This window comes from Chaetodon auriga, chromosome 14 (genome assembly GCF_051107435.1).
Source record: "Chaetodon auriga isolate fChaAug3 chromosome 14, fChaAug3.hap1, whole genome shotgun sequence".
Lineage (NCBI taxonomy): Eukaryota > Metazoa > Chordata > Actinopteri > Chaetodontiformes > Chaetodontidae > Chaetodon > Chaetodon auriga.
Window position 1 is genome coordinate 5920261 of NC_135087.1, and position 21769 is coordinate 5942029.

A 21769-nucleotide genomic window follows, 5' to 3' on the forward strand; every position below is an offset into this window, starting at 1 on the left:
GCAGGAGCGGCACTGAAACGTTGTCGTCGCAGGGGTGCGTGGAGGGTGCCCCCTCCGCCACATTCAGTCCCCTGCTCTAACACAACACAGTCCCAGCTAATTAGTGGTCCCTATGGGAGACGTCGTTAAGCAGACCCTAACGAGCCGCGCGGCGCTCCACGGGTCAATCTAATCAGACAGAGGGCCAGGGAGGAAGTGGGTCGAGCCTTATTAACGCCATCAGTGGCGGGGGCAGGGAGCGGGTGCAGGGAGCACGAGGCGGAGGCAGGCAGCCACTGATCACCTTGAATGCATTAAGAGGCAGGTCCTCGCCTCCGCTGGCTGTTAGACCCCAACTATGTACCTGACGGGGTGGGAGACAGGCAGGGCAGCAGACAGGCAAGAACTCGCCGCCACACTCCGACCGAGACACACGTGCAAACACACACACACACACACACACACACACACACACACACACACACACACACACAGACACTAAAGGCCTACGTGGATAAAAATATAATCTTTAACTGTAATCTTGACTTGATTTACAGACTTTGACCGTTATATTATTTTGTATATGAACATTATTAACATCCGGGGTTTTTTCACTCAGGTACTTGGCGCTATACAAGGGGCTGGTGCCCAAGATAATGAGGCTTGGACCAGGTAACGACAAAAAGCTCTTTATTCTGACATGAAAACTGTCCTTCTAATCACAAACTGTGTGTTATAACAGATGAAAAAGCTTCAGTATGAACTCGACCTCATAGCTTTTGCTTGAATGATAGGTTTTCAGGTTCGTAAATAAACTCAAATCAGTATTTTTTTCCCAAAGTTATTCATGCTAAATTCAGCTTTGCATGAGTGTTTCCATTGTGTACTGGTCTTAATTTTCCAATCCATGTAACGTCTATCTACCAGAATTCAGTTTATTGATATATGTTTCCCAGGAAGCCTCTAAATGAGCATTTCAAATCACTAAAACTCAGCTCCTATTGGTTGATTCACTCTCGTCTGTTGGATTACAGGTGGGGCAGTGATGCTGCTGGTCTATGAATATGTGTCTGGATGGCTGCAGAGGAACTGGTAAAAAAAAAAAAAACAACAACAAAGAAATTAAACCACCAGAGTGCCTTATGGATTGTGCCTCATTGCCAATAACGTTAACTGACTCCAGTAACGTCAGACCAAATTAGTTTTTATGTTTGTTTGTTTGTTTACCTTGAATGCACAATGCAGCTCTGCAAAAGACCAAAGCAGCCTTACGATGTATGTTACAATTCAGCTTTCTGCAGGAAAAACGACATCACCGTGTAAGTCCGTTTCTCAGGAATTAAAAACAGCTGCAGTATTTGAAAATTGACAAATACATTTCTAATAGAAAACAGATTTTTAACTGTGGATAAGTAGGTTCTAAAGGCCACGAGAACCTATTTTCTCAATCAGCTTCTTACTATGAGCAATGGGCTCCAACATGAACACGATATTTTCTGCCAAATTTAGAACAGTTTTGGTTATTTCACACGAGAGATTTATGTATTTCGTGCTTTTTTCTGAGCGCGTCTCACTGGTTTAAAGTGGGCGGTGCTCAGTGGAGAAAGAAGTGATGTCACACACGTCTGCTCACCAATCAGGGTTTTTAACGAAATTTGAATCAAAGTCCTGAAGTCTGTTTTCGGGGTTTTTTTTGCTTTTGCCGATCAAAAGTGAGCGAACCACAGCCGCGCGGTCCTGACGAAGCAAATGTTGAGAGTTAAACTCTTACAGAAGAATAATTAACAATGTTCTTTCATGAAGTAGTCATAAATACTTAGTTAGAGAAATTCTAAAGCAAGCTTTAAGGTGCTTTAATGTTCAGTGCCACATGAAATAAAAGTGAATCCAGGCTTACATGACAATCACAAAACTATACAGAGTCGAGTAGAGATGATGATCTGCACAGTACCTGTGATCTGACAGAGCAAACTCACGCTGAGTTCACGAGTCGCTCCTCCTTAGACCGCCTGACCAGAACTCTGAGGGACTCATCCGTCTCTTAACGCTCATATGTTAAAATAAACTGCTCATCAAGGAGCAGCGTGTGGACTCAGCTACAACACACACTCCCACTATAGCAGAGGAGTGACACACACACACTTACTGTTTGTATTAATACATGATTGCAAATATATACTGTGATCACACCTGTAGTATTGAGCCATACTGTATATCTCTGATGACCAAACTGCCGCAGTAGTGCCTAATAATTCTGAATAGGAATTATTTTGTATAAGGATTTCTTATACGCTCATATGAAGGCCTGTTGTAGACCCTTTCAGATCTTTTTGCATGACTGACATTTTTATGTACCGCCTTTAAATCGGACTCATGTTAATCTTTATTTTTCAAGTTTTTATTGGTAAGAAATTGTATAAACTTAGATTTTAATCTCAATCTTGAATGTTAGCATTTGTGAAAAGGTACTTTCATGTATTGGTAACAAATAAAAAGGAAACATAAAAACCCTTCACTTGGTGCCTCAGTGTGTGTGTGTGTGTGTGTGTGTGTGTGTGTGTGTGTGTGTGTGTGTGTGTGTGTGTGTGTGTGTGTGTGTGTGTGTGTGAGTGAGTGAGTGAGTGAGTGAGTGAGAGAGAGTGTGGCTGAGTGTGTGCGTGCGTGTGTGTGCGCGACCTCTCACTGTAAGTCTGTGCAGCAGGAGACTGCAGAGGGTCTTCTCTGGGAGCGTTTCAGCTTGGCCTCGCTCTAAGCGTATCACCTTCCCTCAGTTTACCACTTCTCCGCCCTCCTCCTCCTCCTCCTCGTTCCTCCAGCGGAGCACTTTGTTGTTTGAGGACCTGTCAGCCGGTCGGAGAGCTTGTATCAGCCAGCCGAGCTCCAGCCTTTTCTCTGTCGGTGCCTGAGCGCAGCTTTAGTGCGAGCTAAAACAACAAGCTCAAGAAATGCAAATGTGGCTGCAGGAGCGGGGGGTTACCGCACACATTCTCTCCCTCCGCCATCTCTTACACAAATATGCACACTCACACACACACATGCAAACACACACACACACCTGTTGCACAGGCTGCTCTGTGAGATAGTCATCTTAACCTCATGTGGTAGTAGCTTATAGTGAGCCACGTTGGCATTTGACAGTCGTCATTAATGTGGGAGTTTCTCTCTGCCAGAGTGGAACGGCTCCTGGTTTTTCGCCCGGGGGGGCCTGTGGTGATAGACTAACAACTGCGGCTTGCAGCCTGATGGCGTAGAAAGCGCTTAACCTGTCCTTTCTTTAATGGAGTGCTGAATGTGTATGTTTGTTTCAGACCTGACAGCTTGTAGCGTGTGCAGCGTGCGTAGCTGGTGGCAACAGAGCCACCCTTCACCTGAATTCCCCGCACGCTGCACTCATCATAAATCTCCAGCGGCAAAGTCCCCTTCTCCTCGTTCTCCTTACGCCCCGTCCGTGTGTGCTCCTCATCCTCACCTGTAACATGTCAATCCCGCTGGCTCTGCTTTGACAGGCCTGCAATTTGGACATGGCTTCACCTGCCTTTCCCAATGGAGACGCGGTTAATGATTAAAATAGATTAAAATGTCCAGGATTTACACTACATGCAGTGGAAAAAGCAGTGATTCATGTGAGAGGGATGAACACGGGAGCCGCATGCGTACATACCAAAGACGCGGAACCAGACATGTTGTGATTTTCCAAGCCCGGTTGATTTTTTTTTTTTTCTTTCCCCGTAATAAGAGGTTTTACTCACCTGTCTTGCTCAACGTGGCTGTTTTAGGGCATTAAGAAAACACTCTGGCTGTTGTCAGCTCCTTTTAAGACGCGTTCTCTGAGCAGGAACACGCATGAAGCCCGGTTCACCCGGTGCTGCAGACTCTGCTCTGTGTTACCCTGCAAATGGCTGTCTTGTTTCTGATTGCATGTGGAGAAGTAAAGATAACCATATGACACTGAAGTCAGACTCAACATCATTAATTATAAACACGTGTCTGACCCTATTTTTAAAACTACGCCTTTTAGACCCTCGCCTCCACAAAGCTGACCAACATTAGACTACAAGAGCACGGATTATTAGACTTTCGAGAAGCTGTTCCTCCTGTCTAGAAAACACACTGTTCTTATTTTTTAAATACTGGTGTCAATTAAGACGACCACATTTTAATTTTGTTGCATGAGTCAGAGGAGACTAACAAGACTGCGCTCAGTTCAGCTCAGTTGAAAGGAAAAGTTGTTTGGCCTTGTTGTTTGTAGGCTGAGGTATAAAAAAAAAGAAAACAGCATGTAACGACTTTTTCATGCCACTCAGAGAGTTCACCATCATTTACTGTAGGCTACGTGATGGATGGTGGAGGGAGACGGGGTGGCCGCGAGGGCCGGCTGGTACGGCGAGCGTCTGATCATCACGTCCCTGTGATGTGGTTCACGTACGGTCAAAGAAACACTAGGATCCCTGAGCAACGGTCCGTGACCACTGGATGCGGGGAAGAGTGCTTTCCAAGTCAAATCAGGCCCTGCGTGGGGAGGACTGTTGACACTGTCACACGGAGGGACTGTTTATGCTGTAACACAGGAGGAATGGAAACATGGGGCCGCAGCTAAGCCCAACCACCCTCTGAACCCTCAGCTGCAGGTAGTGCTATGTAAAAGAGCAGGTGAGCAGTTTTATCACATTATTAATCTCCAGCTTCACGTCCACGCTGCAGCCCAGTTTGCTTAAATCTCTGGTTTCCACTGCAGGGCTAGATAGGGCTTGCCAGACACACTCATAATTTATTACACTACATTTTCCCCCCTCAAAAATTTCAGAAAGTATTTTTGCATCATTTTGCAAACATGTCATTTGTCAGTTGGGCTGTGCGCTTTTCTTTTGTAATGAACATGTTGAGTTGGCCCTGACAAGCCCTGTTCGGCCCTTTTTGTGGCTGCCGAAGGTTCGCCTTTGGGTCAGATGTCTGATGACCTTGGAGACCGCAGGCCAATGAGTCTATTTGTGGCTCTCTGAATGCACGTGGACTCCACCTCACCCCGGGAGGCTGGGAGTCCCCGGCACGCACATCTGAATTTTAATGCAACAAGTCGTGTTCTCATTTGCTGCGTCTTAGCTTAAATCCAACTGAAAAATTATTTATGGCACACAAGTGTTTAAAATTGTTGGAAATTATGATGCATGACATTAGACTCTCACTGTTATTTACAAAGGACAGTAAGGCTCTCAAAACCATACAGATCCCTTATGGTGGATTTAAAGAATGCAGCCTTTTCTGTTAGAATAAAGTGTATTTTGGTGATACTATTGCATTTTATATCACTTTCAACACATGTGCTTTAGATGCCAAATTTCTTTTTAAAGAATTGTGCAAAATATTTTATAGGACTTCATATATTTGATTCCTTTAATCCTTGTATTCTTTTGCTGTTCAGAGACAAATGTTTCTGACTGTGGACGGGGCCGTATTGAGTGTAATGAGAATGAGGTGAGTTTCTTTATGTGGTGACAAACACCGTGTGCGCTCAAAGCATTTCTGATGAACTTTCCTAGTGAGCTGTGACACTTGCTAATAGAAAATACAGGCCTTGCATGAGCACGCACCTTTTTCTCTTTTTTTTTTTTTTATGGAAAGCAGTTTCCTGCTCATGTAAAACAGGTCAGGAGGACACAACACCTTGAATTTAGCTCTGATTAACATACGATTGAGGGAATATAAATATTTTTAGCCACAATGGTGCACACTGGTGTATATTATTGTAAGAATTAGAGGATTCCCCAAACAACCAGCAAACTCCAGTACCAGCCAAACAATTTAATAAGATACATTCAATTTCACTGTGCAACATTTGTCAATTAATGCTCTAGACTCCAACATAAGACCGATGCCAATTTTGTCTGAACGTGCGTGGAGGTTCCCGTGCTGTCTCTAAGGCAAATTGCACTTCATTCAACGTACCTTTAATCTAATAAATAAACTTCTCTCTGGAGCTCTTGCGCAGGCTACATTTTTAGAGAAGTGGGGGAAACGATGCTCCATAAGACAGATGCTTTTATCAAAACATGAACAACAACACAAAAAAAAAGCATACAAACATATAAAAACAATAGCAATTAATAAGCACCCTGAAACACTAATGCAAAGTTTTTTTGCCCTCTTCTCTGATTGCTTATTCATGAAGTTATACATTACCCCAATTTGCCCAAAGACATTTGCAGAAGTGTGCAGTAAAGAATCTGAGAGGAATCGTGTTGATGGATGGAGGAGCTGTCATACATCAGTCCTTCAGTACACCTGTCCTGCAAGTTCTTTCAGACAACGAGTTTGTAGTAAAAATTGACAGACTGTTTACTCCTCGTGTGTCTTTGGTCTGACTGCGTGTAGCGAGGAGGAGGAGGAGGAGGAGGAGGAGGAGGGGGTGACAGACAGAACGGCACAAATACGGGTCCCGGGGGCCGAGTCCTTCATAGAAAGGAGGCAGTGGGAATGAAATGAAGCCACAGGGGACAGACTCAGTGTCTCCCGTCCTCGCCGTCTCCCCCTCCTCCTCCCATCAGTCTGTGGAGCTGGCTTCACAGCGCCGAGGCGGTGACCGGGTGGATGGCGTCACGGTTGGCTGTCATGCTCTTGAAGGCCAGAGGGGTGGCGATGTCACAGCTGTGGGGAGATAGAGCACTGCCACTGGCCGGCTGCCACGTGGGTCCGGTCACATAGGCCGAGGTGGTGGCGCTGTACCCCATGTAGGGTGACACTTGGGTGGGAGGGTGGTAGGGAGGGATGCTGGGCGCTGTGACATAGCTGTTCACTGTGGGCAATCCATTCGGCGTCTGGAAACAAAGGAGAGGAAACACAAGATTATTAGCAAGTGAAAGTCTGAAGGGTCAGTCATGGTTAGTGATTTTCATTCTTTTCCCTCCAGAATTTTTTTTAAAAGAAGAGGAAATTATTTCCCACATAAACATTCTTGAATCCAATCAGCTGACAGAGGCTTGAGAGGCAAAACCTCCATTTTTAGCTGCACTATTTGGTGAAGTGACTCCAGTGCAGGTAGACGCACGCAAGCAGCTGAGCTCTAATGGGAAAAAGCTGAGGTGAGCTGCACAAAGAGAGGGAAAGTGAAAGGAAAAGTGCCGCTGAATTAAAAGCAGCAGAAACTTAAATTCTAACTTCACAGCCACCACATAAAAAACCCATTTTCCCAATTTTGATGAAAGTATGAATGATCAATTATGCGCCCTCATGCCCCTGGAACATATTAAACATGTATTAAAACCATACACGCGTGATTGCCCGTCTGTGTCTATGGGACTTGTTTTCTAGCCTAAAAGTGGACGTTCCTCCCCGGTGGTGGCGGCGGCCGTGATGTACCACGTCAGGCGATGGGAGACGGGGCGGTCGGGGGCGCCACAAAACAGATGTCATGAGAGATTGAGAGTGAAAGGGCAGGAAGAGGGGAAATATGATAGAGAATGAGGCGAGCACAGGGTTCGAAGCATGAATGGGCTTTGCTTCTCTGGCACGGCGACAGGACTTAACTTGAGGAATTCACCATAGCATTTCAACAGGGAGGCCGAATTTCTGTTCCTGGGTGGTCTGCGACTACCGAGAATTATTTTTAAAATTTGGATCTTTTCTGTTTCTGTGACTTCTTCTGGTGGACTCGCTTGACTGGCAGAGTCACTCGCTATTCTTTAAAATAGATGTGAGAAATTATACTGTGAACTGACATATGTGGTGATTATAACACGTAACTATAGAGAGAACACTGGTTTGGTGTGTGTGTGCACGCGCTTGTGGGTGTGTGTGTGGGTCGGTGCTGGGCGACTGTGGGTGTCTGTCCGTGTTTGTGGGTGTGTGTGTGTGTGTGTGTGTGTGTGTGTTTGTGTGTGTGTGTGTGTGTGTGTGTGTGTGTGTGTGTGTGTGTGTGTGTGTGTGTGTCTTCACTCGGTTCAATGATACTGAAGCTTATTTCACAAGTGGCCTTTTTAGCTGTGTTTTCCAAAATTTCATTTAAATCTTTTAGTCTCTTAAAACATTTTTTCCAAAGATTATCAAACACCTTCTGCTCGTGAAACGCACCATGTGCAACACACACACACACACACACACACACACACAACTACAGTACAAATACACACATACAGTACGTACATAATGTATGTTGTATGCACTCATTCATACAGCTCATACAAAATAACAGGAAACTCCTCACAGTGTAATGAAATCAACTACAAGAACTAACTACAGCCTAATAAATTACCACAGACATGTGACGCAATTCAGCAAAATTTAAAAGCTTTACAAAGAGTGTTTTTATGGCAGACTGCATGCTTTAGGTGTCTCTGTTATTTTGTCCACCCCTCCTCCACCACCCATTATCTCAGTGAATATATAATAAAACCAAACTTTAAATACATTTATCTTTGAATTTAGAGATGATTTAATATTGTGAATATTAAACACATTAAAATGTACATTTATTAAAATATATGAACCTGCATAACAAAACACACACCTTGCATTTAAAAATGTTAAAAATAATTTCTCTTCTTTTGTCAATCAAAATATTTTCAGAATAATTACCTGCCTTTGTTCTTAATTTGGTTATTGTTGATCACATGTATGAGGAGGATTGAACAGTGAATAATGAAAACACGGACGCCTTTCAAACAAATGATCACAACTCAAACGGATTAACGTGGTCACGCGCTGATCCCTTTGTTTATATTTCCATGAAATCATTAAGACGTTTGAATGTTCCAGCGCGCGCTAATCTGCCGCGAGCGAGATAAATCAATAAATATTAGTGGATGTGTAACTAAATGTTAGAAAAATCAGTTTTACTGTTTTGTTTTTTTGCTTTGAAAGGTGAACGGAATCCGCTCCGAGCCGCCGCGTGCACTCAGCTCGCGATTTAACCTTAAATCTATTTTAATGATGCTCCTCTTCCTCTTTTTTTCCAGAGAAAAACCTGAGAGTCCCACGGGGTCATCCGCCCTCAAGCAGCGCCTATAGGCCACATGTTACCAACCGCAGCCTTCGGCCTTAAAACACAAACGACTCACGTTTGACAAAAATGACCTTTAGACGTTTTCAGTGTCCCGTTTGGACTAACTCTGCACTGACAGTCAGCTTTACGGGAAAAAAAATACAGAAATTTATAATAAATAAGCTGTAAGAAAAACATGACGATGGATTTGAGTTTTTGGACCTCCCGGCCGCCGTCCCAGCCCGCTCCTCTCATGCCATCTGTGTGTTTTGTCTCCTCACGAACACAAACGGATCTATTTCCCATCAGATCCCAGCAGGCCGCCTGTGATGAAGCCTGAGCGGCAAAAGGCTCATCCTCCGGTCGTTTGCTGGAACAGCGCTCGCGTCGCCATTCTTTGCTTTTCGTGCAATAAACTGTGTAATTTATAGAGTTGTTATTTTCTGCATTTAATAGCTCACTTCTGTTTTTGTACAGTTGCTCGGCTAACCGCTCAGACAGTCGCTGCGTCGCAGCTTCTCAGCGCTCCTAATCTCCCAGCATCGGCCCTGTTCTCTGCGTAATGAGCATGAAAAGTCCCCCCTGATGAAGTGGCAAAATAAACGATGCGGCATGAAATTGTCTTTTTTTTTTTTTTAATGTCTGTAAGGCACGCACACCCTGTCAAAACAAGAAGAAACGAGCACGCATGCGCGCGTACATGGTGACATCATAGCCCTTCATTTGTCCCCCACTCTAGAAAACCAAGAATGGTCGCCTATAAAAATGCGTTACATAAACTTACTATAATTAGTTTGGAATAAAAAAGCAGAGAAAAACAATAATAACAATGGAAATTAATTCAAATCGAGGTCATGCTTATTATTTTGGGAATTAGGCGCACGCGAGGTCTCATCTCAACATTAATTTTTTTTTTTTAATCAATATGTGTCACGTGTGAAATTCGGCGTGGATCAATGCATTAATCTCGATCCTGCTTTCTTTTGGATTTGGCTATTTCCCGTCTATTTATCGCCTTTAACCAGCCAGTGCACAGTAATTAATGTGTCGAAAGTTTGGGCCTGCACGACAGTTGTTTTAGACAAAATATCAGCCAATCAGCTACTGTGTTTAAACCCTGAGTAAGACAAATTATGCAGTGGTCAGTGTTCCTTCCATGCAGTTCAATGTCTTGGCTCAAACCCTGCATGGACAACAGCACTAAACCGACCCATTAAAATACTACAGGCCTGTGCTGGAATAATCAACCAGCAAACTGAAAACAGACTATATTTTAGTTTTCTGGCTCTCTTTTATGACTCCAAACAGCTTCAGAGTGTTAAGCACGCTACGCTCAGTATCAAAAGCCTAACATACCAAACTGGAAAACAAGAATCGAGAGAATAACTTGGCCCTCCAAAGCTCTTTGACCTCCTAATTATTAAATGATTTACACTCGGATGATTCATGAAAGCACCGACTATGCAGCAGGGCCTACAGGAAGTGCACCTTGTTAAGACAAAATTAAAAATAAATAAATAAATTAAAAAAAAAAAAAAAAAAAAAGTATAAAAATGCACCATTACCAGCTAGCCAACAGAAGGAGCGCATTAATGCTGTGAAAGGGAAATGTCCAAGCCACAACATAATTATTATTATAAAATACTCATGACTTCAGTTGGATTAATAGCCTGATTGCCAGAAGCTTGGATACACTTTTCACTCGTGCTGCATTTTAGCTGACAAAATAAAAAAGAGAGGTGTCCGTTTTGTTACCTGTGTGTATTTTGCTTCAGGTTCTAAAGGTTTATCCACGCCATTGACTAGTGCAGAGCTTGCTGGTGGGAAATTAGTCCTGTTTATAGCGCTCCATTCTTCTAGTTTGGCGCTGGGAAAGGATGGACTGTCACTAACTGGGGGGGCAAAAGAGAAAGAGAGAAGAGAAGAGAGGAAAGTCAGAGAGGAGATTTTAAGATGAAATGACCCGCACAGGCCGCTGCTTCTCGTGCACCCATCAGGCGCAGGTTAGCCAGGTTGCACAAGACAATAAACCCTGTGACATTTTGCACTAAAGCACGGCTGTGTGTCATTTTACGCACAGATAGCGCATAAATCCAACGGCTGCCCTGTGCGTAAAGATTTCATAAAACGATATTTAGTCCCGATCAATGGAACAAAAATAGCAGTTTTAGTAGTTAAAACAAAATTTACATAATCAGATACTGAGACGGTATTTTTCTCCCTAATCCTCCGCAAGTGAGATAATATCTTAAAATATAAGTTTAACATATTTTCTCTTGTTTCAGTATTTTTTTTTTCAGCGCTTATAATCGTGATCAGGCCTTCAATTGTTCTGTTCAGGACTTTGACTTAAAACACTGAGGGGGAAAAAAGTTAAATTATCTGTCGTGTTTTTCACGTGAATGTGTTTTTGCCTGAATGAAACTAAACGTTCCGCGTCCTCCTGGAGATTAGGTCGAGGCCCAGCTGAGGATGTGCAGGAGCGAGGCGGCTCTCTGGTGGGTCAGGAGCTTTTTAGCCCACCAAACGTCCCCCTGTCAGTGACAAATTAGATTTACTCTCACCGTCTCCCTCCTTTTGTGAGTGATGGATATTATGTTATACACAGATCCCTGCGTTTACACTGGGAGAAGCGAGCCCACCAAAGTTATAACTCGATAAAGAGCTTTTTGAGAAGAACGCGTTTTGTACATATGGAAACAGTATCACTGATGTATGTAACTGAATTCACCCACAGCAACTGACCGTCTGCAGCTTTTGTATTTAAGTCAGTGTGTGAGCCCGCATGCGCGTCAAATTCAACATAAACTCGAGTAAAATCAATAACACTTACTGGTAATACGCCTGCACGTTTTGTCTACATTTTTAGTTATTATTTACAATTTTCCATAAACTCCTTTTTTTTTTTTTTTTTAAATAATCCGAGCGGTGAAATCACTTTGGTGCAAACGAGCTCTCACCTCACCAAATGTACTGTGAAACTTAGCATTCAAAAACCTGCCACAAACATCTGCTAATAATTTGGAAATGCATAAATTGTTTATAAAGGCAGCCTCTCAAAACATATTCCGCCCCTTGTGATTTCTCCTGGATATCTGCGTTACATTTGTCTTGTTTAGATTGCCCGGGTTATGGCTTTCGCATGGCGGTGGAGGTGGAGAGGAGCCCGGGCGCGTTCCTGCAATGGGAGCCATGAATCCTGACAGCAGGGCCGCTTGCAGTGGACTGACAGCGCTTCCCCTCCTGCCATTGGAAAACAAGCTCTCAGAAAATCCCTTTCACAACACCGAGCCGACCATTAACACTGATTTATGCCGGATCCTGTTTCACTGTTTCCAAAACAGTTGTGCTCTTGTTGAGTCCGAGCCAAACGTATCTGGGCCTACCTGCATGTGACACACATACGACAAACGCAACGGCAGAAACGCATCTTTTCTGATGAGCTGGAGCTTTTGTGCCCGCCTAAAACCTTCTCAATGCGCAGCCCTGCACAAAATGTCTGGCTGCGAGTCATGGCAGACATTCAGCACACCTCATTCTGATGCACTTCAGCTCAGCGCCTTTCCCTTTGCTGTCCCTCTAATATCCCACATCCGCCTCTTAATTATTACTGCAAGCCGGACCATCTGTTTCCGAACTAACCTGCCTCTCTTTCAAATCAATATCAGCAGGCAGGTCAAACGGCATTTAAGCTCTCCCTCACTCCACAGAGGCCTGTAAGGTTAAAACGTCCCAACAGTTACTTTCGGAGGCCTATAAAGAACAATTAGAGTAACTCAAAGGGGAAAAAAATCCACTTTCTCTGTCAAACACGCACACACTCATTCGCACTCTTACGCGCAAACCCCTTCAAAAGTTGTTTAAATGTAGTGCAATAAACAAATGCAACCGCCCTCCATGCAGCCATGCTTACTTTGTTGCTCTGTAATAGACCGTATCCCCAGAATATCTGTCACAGAGTGCGAGGAAGGCCATATCCTGTGCATGGCCATGTGTCCGGGAAGGGTGGGCATGCCAGGGGGAGTGGGCACTTTGGATGTCGGGTATGAGTATAAGTGGTTGTAGGGTAATGTTGGTTGTGGCGGTGGGTGAGGCGCCTGCTTGCCCGACTCGTACTGGCTCTGCTGGGACAGATTCCCGATCTTGTTGCGGAGGATCCGACTGATGGAGCTCACGGAGGGCAGATTGAACTTGTCGCAAACCCCGTCGGCGAGTAGCCTGTCCCGGATCTCCCAGGCAAAAATCCCCGGGTCTCTCTGCTTGTATGTCCGTATGTGCTTGACCACGGTGGGTGTGGTGACCCGCGGCTTGCTGCCTCCGATGGCCCCCGGGAGGATGGAGCCGGTCTCGTTGTAGCGGGCCAGGATCTTGCTCACGCAGCCGTGGGAGACGCGCAGCTGCCTGCTGATGTCACAGGGTCGAATCCCGAGCTGGGCCAGCTCCACTATCCTGAGCCGGATGGCGTTGGGGAGCGGCCTGCCGTTCACGAAAACTCCACCGAGTTGGTTCACCTCACCGAAGGCTGGCTCTGGTGTCAAAAACAAACACACAGAAAGGCAGAACAATGAAAGAGCGATGAGGCAACCAAACCAAGGCCCACCACAGGCTGCTTCCACCCGGGTTACACCACATGCATGTAAGGCCTGATATCTCTCACCAAACACGCAGCTGTACGCAGTCAAATACGGCAAAGATGTTCAATTTTGTTTTTAATCCACTTCCTCTAAGTTTTAGTCATTTGTCAGATGATTGTGTAACCAAAACCTTCTTGTGTTTTTATAGTGGATTTAAAAAAAATGTACCATTACACAAAGGCGCCTTATTTTAAGCGTTAAGTGTTTTCGTCAAAAAAAAGATTTCACTCGTAAAAAATAAATAAATAAATAAAGCAGTCTATCGTTCTGAGTTATGTAGAATGTTTAGGTGAAAAGCACCAAACTAAAGCTGACTGATAGCTGTCGTGCACGCAGGCTAAACTTCACACGGATGCGCAGCGCTCAGTGCCAGAACTCATGCGTAACTGACACATGTAACAATCCAGTCTGCTGCTTCCCTCCCGCTGGATAAACAGCTAAACAGACGCGCCAAAGCAGCCCAGACAGACACCATCTCGCCATACGTTTCCCCACATTGCAGTTGGATCGTTCGCTGCATCCCTGACAAGAAAAAAAAACAAGCGATCCAACTTTGAACTCACCCATCGTGTTAAAGCCGCAAATGAAGAATACGGTGTCCGGTTCGTGCCTCCTGCGTGGATCCTGCTCCGCGTCCAGCGTGTCCACCGTCCAAAACCGCGTCCAAGAAAATCTTCTTGTGCGATAAGGAACAAGAGGGACAAAATTCTCGATCTGTTTCCTGGAGGCGCTGGAGACAGGCTTACATTTCAATCTGTCGAAATCAGGAGGCTGGACTTCCAACGCTTCTCCCCCGCTGATTGGCTCGGCTCTCCAATAGACTTTGGAGATTGCTCAGAGCCGCGTTGCTATTGGTCCAAAAGTTTGACATGACAAGTCCGCAGAGATTCCCCCTCAGTCCTCCTCCTCGTCCTGCTCTCTCCCATCAGAAAGCAAAGCTGGGGATATACCACCATGAATGCGTTTGTTATTCACACAGATAGGGTGAGTATAACGCACTATCAAGATTTTGGATCAGATCTGCAGCTGTTCAGCAGTGATGAGGCGCGAAATAAAAAAAAGATCAAGCGTAAAACTGTCCAGTGGGTGACCATCACAAGAAGCATCACCTGAAAAATCTATTTCTTTTCATGAAAACACACACTTGTGCAATTAAAACTCCAGTGTGAAGTCTAATTCACTTAATATTTCAGGTCTATTTTTAGAACAAAGATAACACCTTTCAAACTAAAGCACAGCTCATGTTCTGTTGATTAACAGAAAGGTGGAGGAGCTGAGTTTGGGTGTCTTTACGCTCCACCACACCAGCCTCCATCGCAGCCTTTCAAATGGCATCATTAAGGAAATGGGAGGAAATGAATGATTGGTTTTGAGTAATGTACCTGGCTGGGTGATGTCTCTCAGCGCGTTTGCGCATTATCACACTTTTTCCTCGTTTGTCGCCCATGTTTTTTTGTTTTTTTTTTTCCTTCTTCTTCTTCTTTTTTGCTCTCCTTTACGCATCAAGCATCGACTGCTCCACTTTGTAAAACACGCCAAAAACAATTCCTTCGCGGGGATGTTTTGCTGAAAATGAGGCGCCCATGTTTAACCTTTGGAAAGAATCTGTCCGGTCATGCAGCTTGAAAATAAACCTGCGCCAGATTTATCTCTGGTGCCAGTTCTGAATTAAATTTTATGTGATTTATTTGGACGTGTGTGTATTAAACGAACATTACACTTTGAGGTGTCGTTTTAACTCAATAATATTCACTTGTCCATTTCAAACTGTAAGTGAGTTTGATTTGCATTAAGCTTTGCACCGGAGAGGCCAAATGTTGCTCCTTTTTTTTTTTTTTTTTTTTTTTGCCAGTTTTGCACAGCAAGCTTTGACGCATTCAGGGCTCTTAAATGATAAAGAAATTCCCCTTTTATGTCTTAACCTTTACATAATTACCGCTCAGACTCAACGCTTGCAGACTTCTATCTATAAAGGGATTATTTCTAGCTTTACTACCTCTGCATACATGCACAGAAACCCCACTTGCAGGCCATAAGAAAGATTTGCTGCTCCCCGACACGAGAAACAAACACACGCCATAACTTTGCGCCTTCGCTCTCTGCCCATTTTGACACATGCTTTGGGTTTTCTCGTGTCATATTTTAAAAAAGGCCACGGCGCACGGCTGACCTTCATCTCTGCACAACCTGAAGGGGATCAACGTGCTTGGGGACATCAAACGGCGCTCCTCTACAGCCGCGCAATTAGGAATATTGTTGAAAAGCTCTGCTTACATTAAACACCGAAGCGTCTGTAAGGGGCCAAAATGTACACAAAGTGTTGCTCAGCATTTGTCTCAGCACGCACAGCTCTGTGGGCTGGATACTGGAGAGGAAACGCGCAATACCTGTGTGGTTTTTTGTTTAATTTTCCCACCTTTTCAGGAGGGCACAAATCTCTGAAATTACACATTTCACAACGTGCGCAGTGACGCTACAAGTCCCTTAAACGGGCCTTTTAAGGAGGCGTAAATTAGCGCTTTTCTAGAGGTATTTTTGTTTACATGAAGGGTTATTTACCAAAAGACGACCGACTGAGGGTCTTAATTTTTTCTTCATTTATTTTTTTATTATTTTTATTTTTTTGTATTTCTAATTTGTCACCTCACGCCCCCACCTGCCCACCCTGCTCAGCTCAGGCCTCTAACGCGTCAAGGATAATGTTGACCGTGTGGAAACGTGCTCCGCTTGTTTCCACTGAGGTTCCTCCGGTGGCTGAAATAACAAAAGGTCAGCAGTGAGGGATCAAAGGTCTCCTCGGAGCTGCTCCACCGGCAGCGTTTTTACACTGAGGCGGACCACCTTTTTTTTTCTGTGATATGATGGATGTCCACCTGAGGACCCGAGAGCCACATCACTGGTTTTAACGACGCACGTGTTTATCTGAATAATGACATCACAACAACTGGAAAATATCAACAGGAAATTACAGGTCGAAAAAATAATTGCAGATTGTTGAAAGAATTATTTGAACTTCCCATGGAGTCAAACAAAGGATGTGATTATTGCACTCATCTATTATTATTATTATTATTGTGCGTCAACATTTAAAGCGCGTATCCACGGCAGTTAATTGGGATTTCCAGGCTCTACGTGGCAGCTCTCAAGCCCAAACTCGTCCACGTCGAGCTGAATTGTTCAAACTGGCCGTGAAGGCAACGCATCACTTGTCAGACAAATTGTGTGAGGATGCACTCAAAGCTCCGACGGTCGCTCTCAGCAGGAGACAGACCGGCGCGTTCCCTCATCTCACGCTTGTTTCTGTGCACAATAATGATTAGCAGAGGTTTCCAGATGAAGGCACCAAAAATATAATGAAACCAAATTATGCTTTTGTCAGTAGAAGTGAGTTTTTGGCGAAGTCCTGCAGGATCTATAATGTGTTTTCTTGACATGCAGCAGGCGTGTCGCTGAGTGTTTTTGGGTGAACATCCCTGCTGTGTGTCCGGTGCCTTTTATGGTTTATGTGCAAAACTTTACAAAGCAGAGTTTACGGCACGCAAAGTGCCTCCATAATGTATAAATGTAATGCTTGAGTGACATTTTGTGAATAATACCATATTCTAATCCCTCCAGCTTGTTTGCAGACAAGTGACCTGCAGCCTCTGCGGGGCAACTTCTACATTACACCATGTTTTTCTCTCTAAAATACATTTATTTCCATTTCAAAAGGCCGATTGCGTTTTAAAAATATCATCTGAATTTCTGTAATTAATCTCTTGGAGATGCGAGATATGTTTGAAGCAAAGATGACATGTTTTAAAAATACGTATTTTAATTATTTAAAATAATTGGTTGATTTGTCTCTTTGGTTTCCAGGTTTGCTCTTGTGTTCACCTCCTGTAGAAGCAGCTCAGTTGTTTTTCTGGCTAATCTCGTACCTGTTTACATCACAGCTTTCTTTCATGTCAAAGTGTTTGCTTTGGTCATAATTGATTTCACGGGCCGAGCAGGTTCCTTATTGACTCAAGATGCTGGAAGAAGCGTGTGGGTCAGAGATCTTTTTCTGCTGCTTCTTTCTGTCATTTGGTGCCAAATGAAAGGATCTGAGGAGAAACCAGCAGGATGACGTGCAGAAAAATCGACTCATCGATATTTCAGGCTGACGGTCTTTTGCAGGTGAGCTGCACATTATTAACATGTAAACAGGGAGTAAAAACATTTTTCTCCTCATTTCTCTTCACCATCAGCGGCTGGATGACCCACTTCATTCACACACACACACACACACACACACACACACACACACACACACACACACACACACACACACACACACACACACACCTTCAGCCCCTCTCAAGGATTCTCCAAAATAAAGAATCTGTTTTAGAGAAACTTCTCATCTCGCCACACGTCAGATATCCACAGGCATAAATCACACAGCAGCTCCAGCTTTTCTTTCCTGCGCCGCAAATATTTGAACAGAGGAGAGAAAAACTGCTTTGCCAGCCGAGGTTGTTGACATCTTCATAGAGTTACAGCTCTAAACTGTTATGACAGCCACTCCCACCTCAGCTATCTCCTTCGTGTGAGCAAAGTAACTAAACCACCTTTTGTTTTTAATTTTCAACAAGTGAAGACATGATGCGCCTTTTTTCCCCTCCTCGGCTGTTGTCACCACAGTGAGAGAGACGCAGCTCCTCATCTGAGAAATACCTGCCCTGAAAGTTTCACTCCAGGTACAAACAGGCGGCTTGGTTCAGGATTTCGATTCAATCTGATCGAAAAAGTTTAAAGACTGTTTGTATTTGCCCTTTAAATTTTTTTTCTTCTTACAACGGATCCACATTTCTGTATAAAAAGTCCTCAGAAGTAATCAAACGTTAATTAACAGCTTGTTTCTTCTGCAAGAACGTCTTCTTGCGTATTTTACCGCGTCATTTAAACTAAAACGTGTCGCACAATCGTCGTTTATTCTTCATTTAACAGTGAGAGTGAGATCATTTCTGCGCCATCGGTCGCCGATTTAACGCTAAAAAAAACGCGACATCTCATCCGTTTCATCCTGCTGAGGAGCCAAAAATAATTTCACGCTGAAATGATCGAGTCAGAATCAAAAGTTTAGAGTGTGAAAATAATTTTGGATTTATCGTGACTGTCAAAAGCGTTTATTTCTCCGTGTCAGATGATGATGATGGTGATGATGGTGGTGGTAGTGATGCTTCCTCCATCAGTCATCCTGATGCTTCATCAGTCTAATGCGCCTGATCCGATTATTCAGAAGCAGCTCACAAATATTATCCTCCCGTTAGTTATTTTTAAAGTAATCTGAGCTCTTTAATTTCTCAAGTAATCAAATTCTCTTCTTCATCTTCCAGAGCTGCAACAGGTTGACCGGAAGTCTGAAAGACAAAGAAATAAACCGAAAAACTTGGAAACAAATCAATGAAATCAATGAATCCGACAGGCTTAACGCGTGAAACACAGGAGTCTTAAATAATCCTTCAATGTTATTTCATAAGTTAAAATTTAGTAAACGACATAAACCAAAAATTAAAGGTTAAAAATGTTGCTCAGCTGTTCAGTCACGGTTTTGGACTTTCACTAAAAAAATGTTAATCAGGTGTAACTTTGTGGAAAATAACATTTTCGATGAACTGTTACAACAACTCAGCTGGAAAAAATAATAGTTCTGTTTGAATGTAACGCCTGTAAGAGTCACATCTCATATCACAAAAGACTATTACCAAAATTATTATTATTCTTATTATTATCTCCCATCCTTATCGTGCACGAGCTCTATTTTCTCTATTATATTTTTATCATAATCAGGTTGCAAAACATTTAACGCGGGTGGATCTGACAGCACACGTGGCTTTGTGTCAGTGGGCCTGAGCTGCAACACTCAAAAAAAAAACCAAAACAGCTTTTTCTTCTGCTGACTGGAGACGCGCTGGTTGTTATCCGGCAACTGGTTCCAAAAAAAAAAAAAAAAAAAACCGAGTCCAGAAAAGAAAAAAAGGCGCAGGACACATCCTCTTATCTGCGCCACTAATCTGCGGAGCCGCTGTGCTGCTCAGATTATCCGTGGAGAAACCTGCAGAGCGGAGGGGGGGAAAAAAACTCCCAGTTGCCGGTTTTCTGTTCCCAGTAAGATCCTGTGGGAAATCCAAGTCACCACTAATAGGTCATTACGGGGACGCGCGGTGATTTCTTGTTTCACGGAGGGGTTGGAGGTCTGTCATCTCATACTAACTGTCCCCAAACTGACTGACATCTGCAACGAGATACACACGTGCGGAGAGTTATGGCCTGTGTGTGTGTGTGTGTGTGTGTGTGTGTGTGTGTGTGTGTGTGTGTGTGTGTGTGTGTGTGTGTGTGTGTCTCAGGCCCCAGCAGTTTGTCACCCAGACTCGTGCGCACTGATCCGGGTTATCCAGGCGCAGAGGACGCTGGTGTCGCCTCCAGCTGCTTGATACAAATAAGATAAGACTATATGGAGCTTTAATGCGCGCCGGCCGCTGCTGCTTTTCAGGGAAAAGCCACCACTCGGGCGCCTTTAAAATAACCCGCGCTGATGACTCTAACCTTTGCGGCCCAAACGGCGGTGACACCATTAAAAGTCTTTCTGCAGGTTAGCACTTCTCCCGGCCCGAGTGGCCCGGTAACTTTAGTGCGGCCTTAATGAGGACGAACGCGGGTTAACGACGTATGTAGTCGTGTTTCAGAGGCCAGGCCCGGGTTTCAGCAGAGAGGGACAAAAAGAAACAATATTTACGACACTTTTAAGCATACATCACTTTGACATCTGTTCGTCTGGCACCTGGCATCCATTAGTATTAAATATTTCATTCCGCCCTAATTTGGAGCGCTCTTTGTCCCGAACCAAGGACACTGGGGGGAGAAAAAATGGAGAGCTGTACCTTTAGTGCGCTTTTACGCGGCGTTTCCTTTGTGCAGAAAAGTGCAAATGGGGTGTTGATGCAGACCACACCGCACATGCTAGACCCGAGGAATCGTTGAGTCATACCTGGATTGGATTTATATTAAATTTCCTCGTTCATTAAGAGCTCCGCATAAGCGCAGAAACATTCCTGCAATTAGTCAGCTTTGGGCACGCGAGTGTCAGTTTTTTGTGTTTTTTTTTTTTTTTTTTAGTGTTATTGGATTACTGAGTGGACCGAGTGTTCAATATCCTCATAAACAAACAGAGGTCGAGCAGAGTCAGATGGATCATGTCAGGCAGAGCTGTGACAAAGCACCAGTCCTCTGATATTTGTGTTATTTAATTAGCCCGCGTGGAGCCTGCCAGGAAAATAAACCAATAAAATTTGGAATGATAGAAATCAGAATAACTCTTTTTCTCCTCCTCAGTAGCGGGTGAGCTGCAGTTCAGCTGCACGTGATACCACTGTTCCTGCTCAATGAGGAAGATCAGGGGATGAAAGCTGCGCCGAGGCCTCCGTGCAGCGCGCGGACACTCCCGGCATGCAAATGGCGTGAGATGCGTTTCACTGCAAACGGCAATGACGAGTTTCAGGTTGGTGGAATCTGAAGCAGCTCGCTTTGGCAGGACGATCAGGTAAAGTGAGGTGAGCTGATTTTACCGCACGCATGACGCGCTGATAGTTCCGGTTCAGGAACGTCCAGAGTTTGTTGAGCAGCAGGTGACTCTAAAATCAGACATTTGGTACAAATCTGCCAGTGAGACGAAGTGTTGAAGTAACTCACTTCACTTTCTGCTTGTCTTTGCTGTTCAGACTGTGTTCAGAGGGTCACTGATGCTGCTCAGTGAACACGCAGCCTGTTTATTCCAAAATGCGGTGGCGCCATCTGGTGGACACAGAGGACTACACCGCCGGACGTCGTTGAAAAACTGGTTTTCCAGGAAGATTCAGAGGAATGTAACTCGGGATATTAACTCAAGTACAAATTCGAGGTACTTGTTCACCACACTTTATGTAACTTTACACTTGTACTGTACATCTTAAAGGCAAATGTTGTAGTTTATCTGGGAGCTTTAGTAACTAGTTACTTTTCAGATTACAGATGCTCATCAAACTTTTTAGAGATACGTGGTTCTCACAGGACAGCTAATACATACTTTTACTGATGTACGGTTTTGAATGCAGGACTTCTTTCTTCTTTGTGCAGAGTGATCTATTTTCACAGTTAAGTATTAGTACTTTTACTAAAGTAA

The 21769-nt window shown here is 44.1% G+C and overlaps 2 protein-coding genes across 2 annotated transcripts in view; one reads left to right on the plus strand and one right to left on the minus strand.

Moving 5' to 3' along the window:
* slc25a21 (solute carrier family 25 member 21) overlaps positions 1-2493 on the plus strand; it is a 92947-nt gene extending 90454 nt beyond the window's left edge. Inside the window, exons 10-11 of the mRNA XM_076747889.1 lie at positions 599-651; positions 1014-2493. Of these exons, the coding sequence (XP_076604004.1) occupies positions 599-651; positions 1014-1075 (115 nt within the window). The 3' untranslated portion in view covers positions 1076-2493. The remainder of the gene's footprint in view (positions 1-598; positions 652-1013) is intronic.
* A 3318-nt stretch (positions 2494-5811) lies between these two features.
* On the minus strand, positions 5812-14292 carry pax9 (paired box 9). The gene is made up of 4 exons (XM_076748829.1): positions 14151-14292; positions 12867-13481; positions 10709-10845; positions 5812-6791 (listed from the first exon to the last, which is right to left on the minus strand). The coding sequence occupies exons 1-4, from the start codon at positions 14152-14154 to the stop codon at positions 6537-6539; spliced, it is 1011 nt and encodes a 336-aa protein (XP_076604944.1). The 5' UTR covers positions 14155-14292; the 3' UTR covers positions 5812-6536.
* Positions 14293-21769: the final 7477 nt, after the last annotated feature.

Excerpts from the sequence above, each read along its gene's own strand:
- pax9 (XM_076748829.1), bottom strand. Across the intron at positions 10,846-12,866 it reads GTCTATTACAGAGCAACAAA|TTAGTGACAGTCCATCCTTT; the intron begins GTAAGCATGGCT and ends TTGCCCCCCCAG. Across the intron at positions 6,792-10,708 it reads CTGAAGCAAAATACACACAG|ACGCCGAATGGATTGCCCAC; the intron begins GTAACAAAACGG and ends CTTTGTTTCCAG.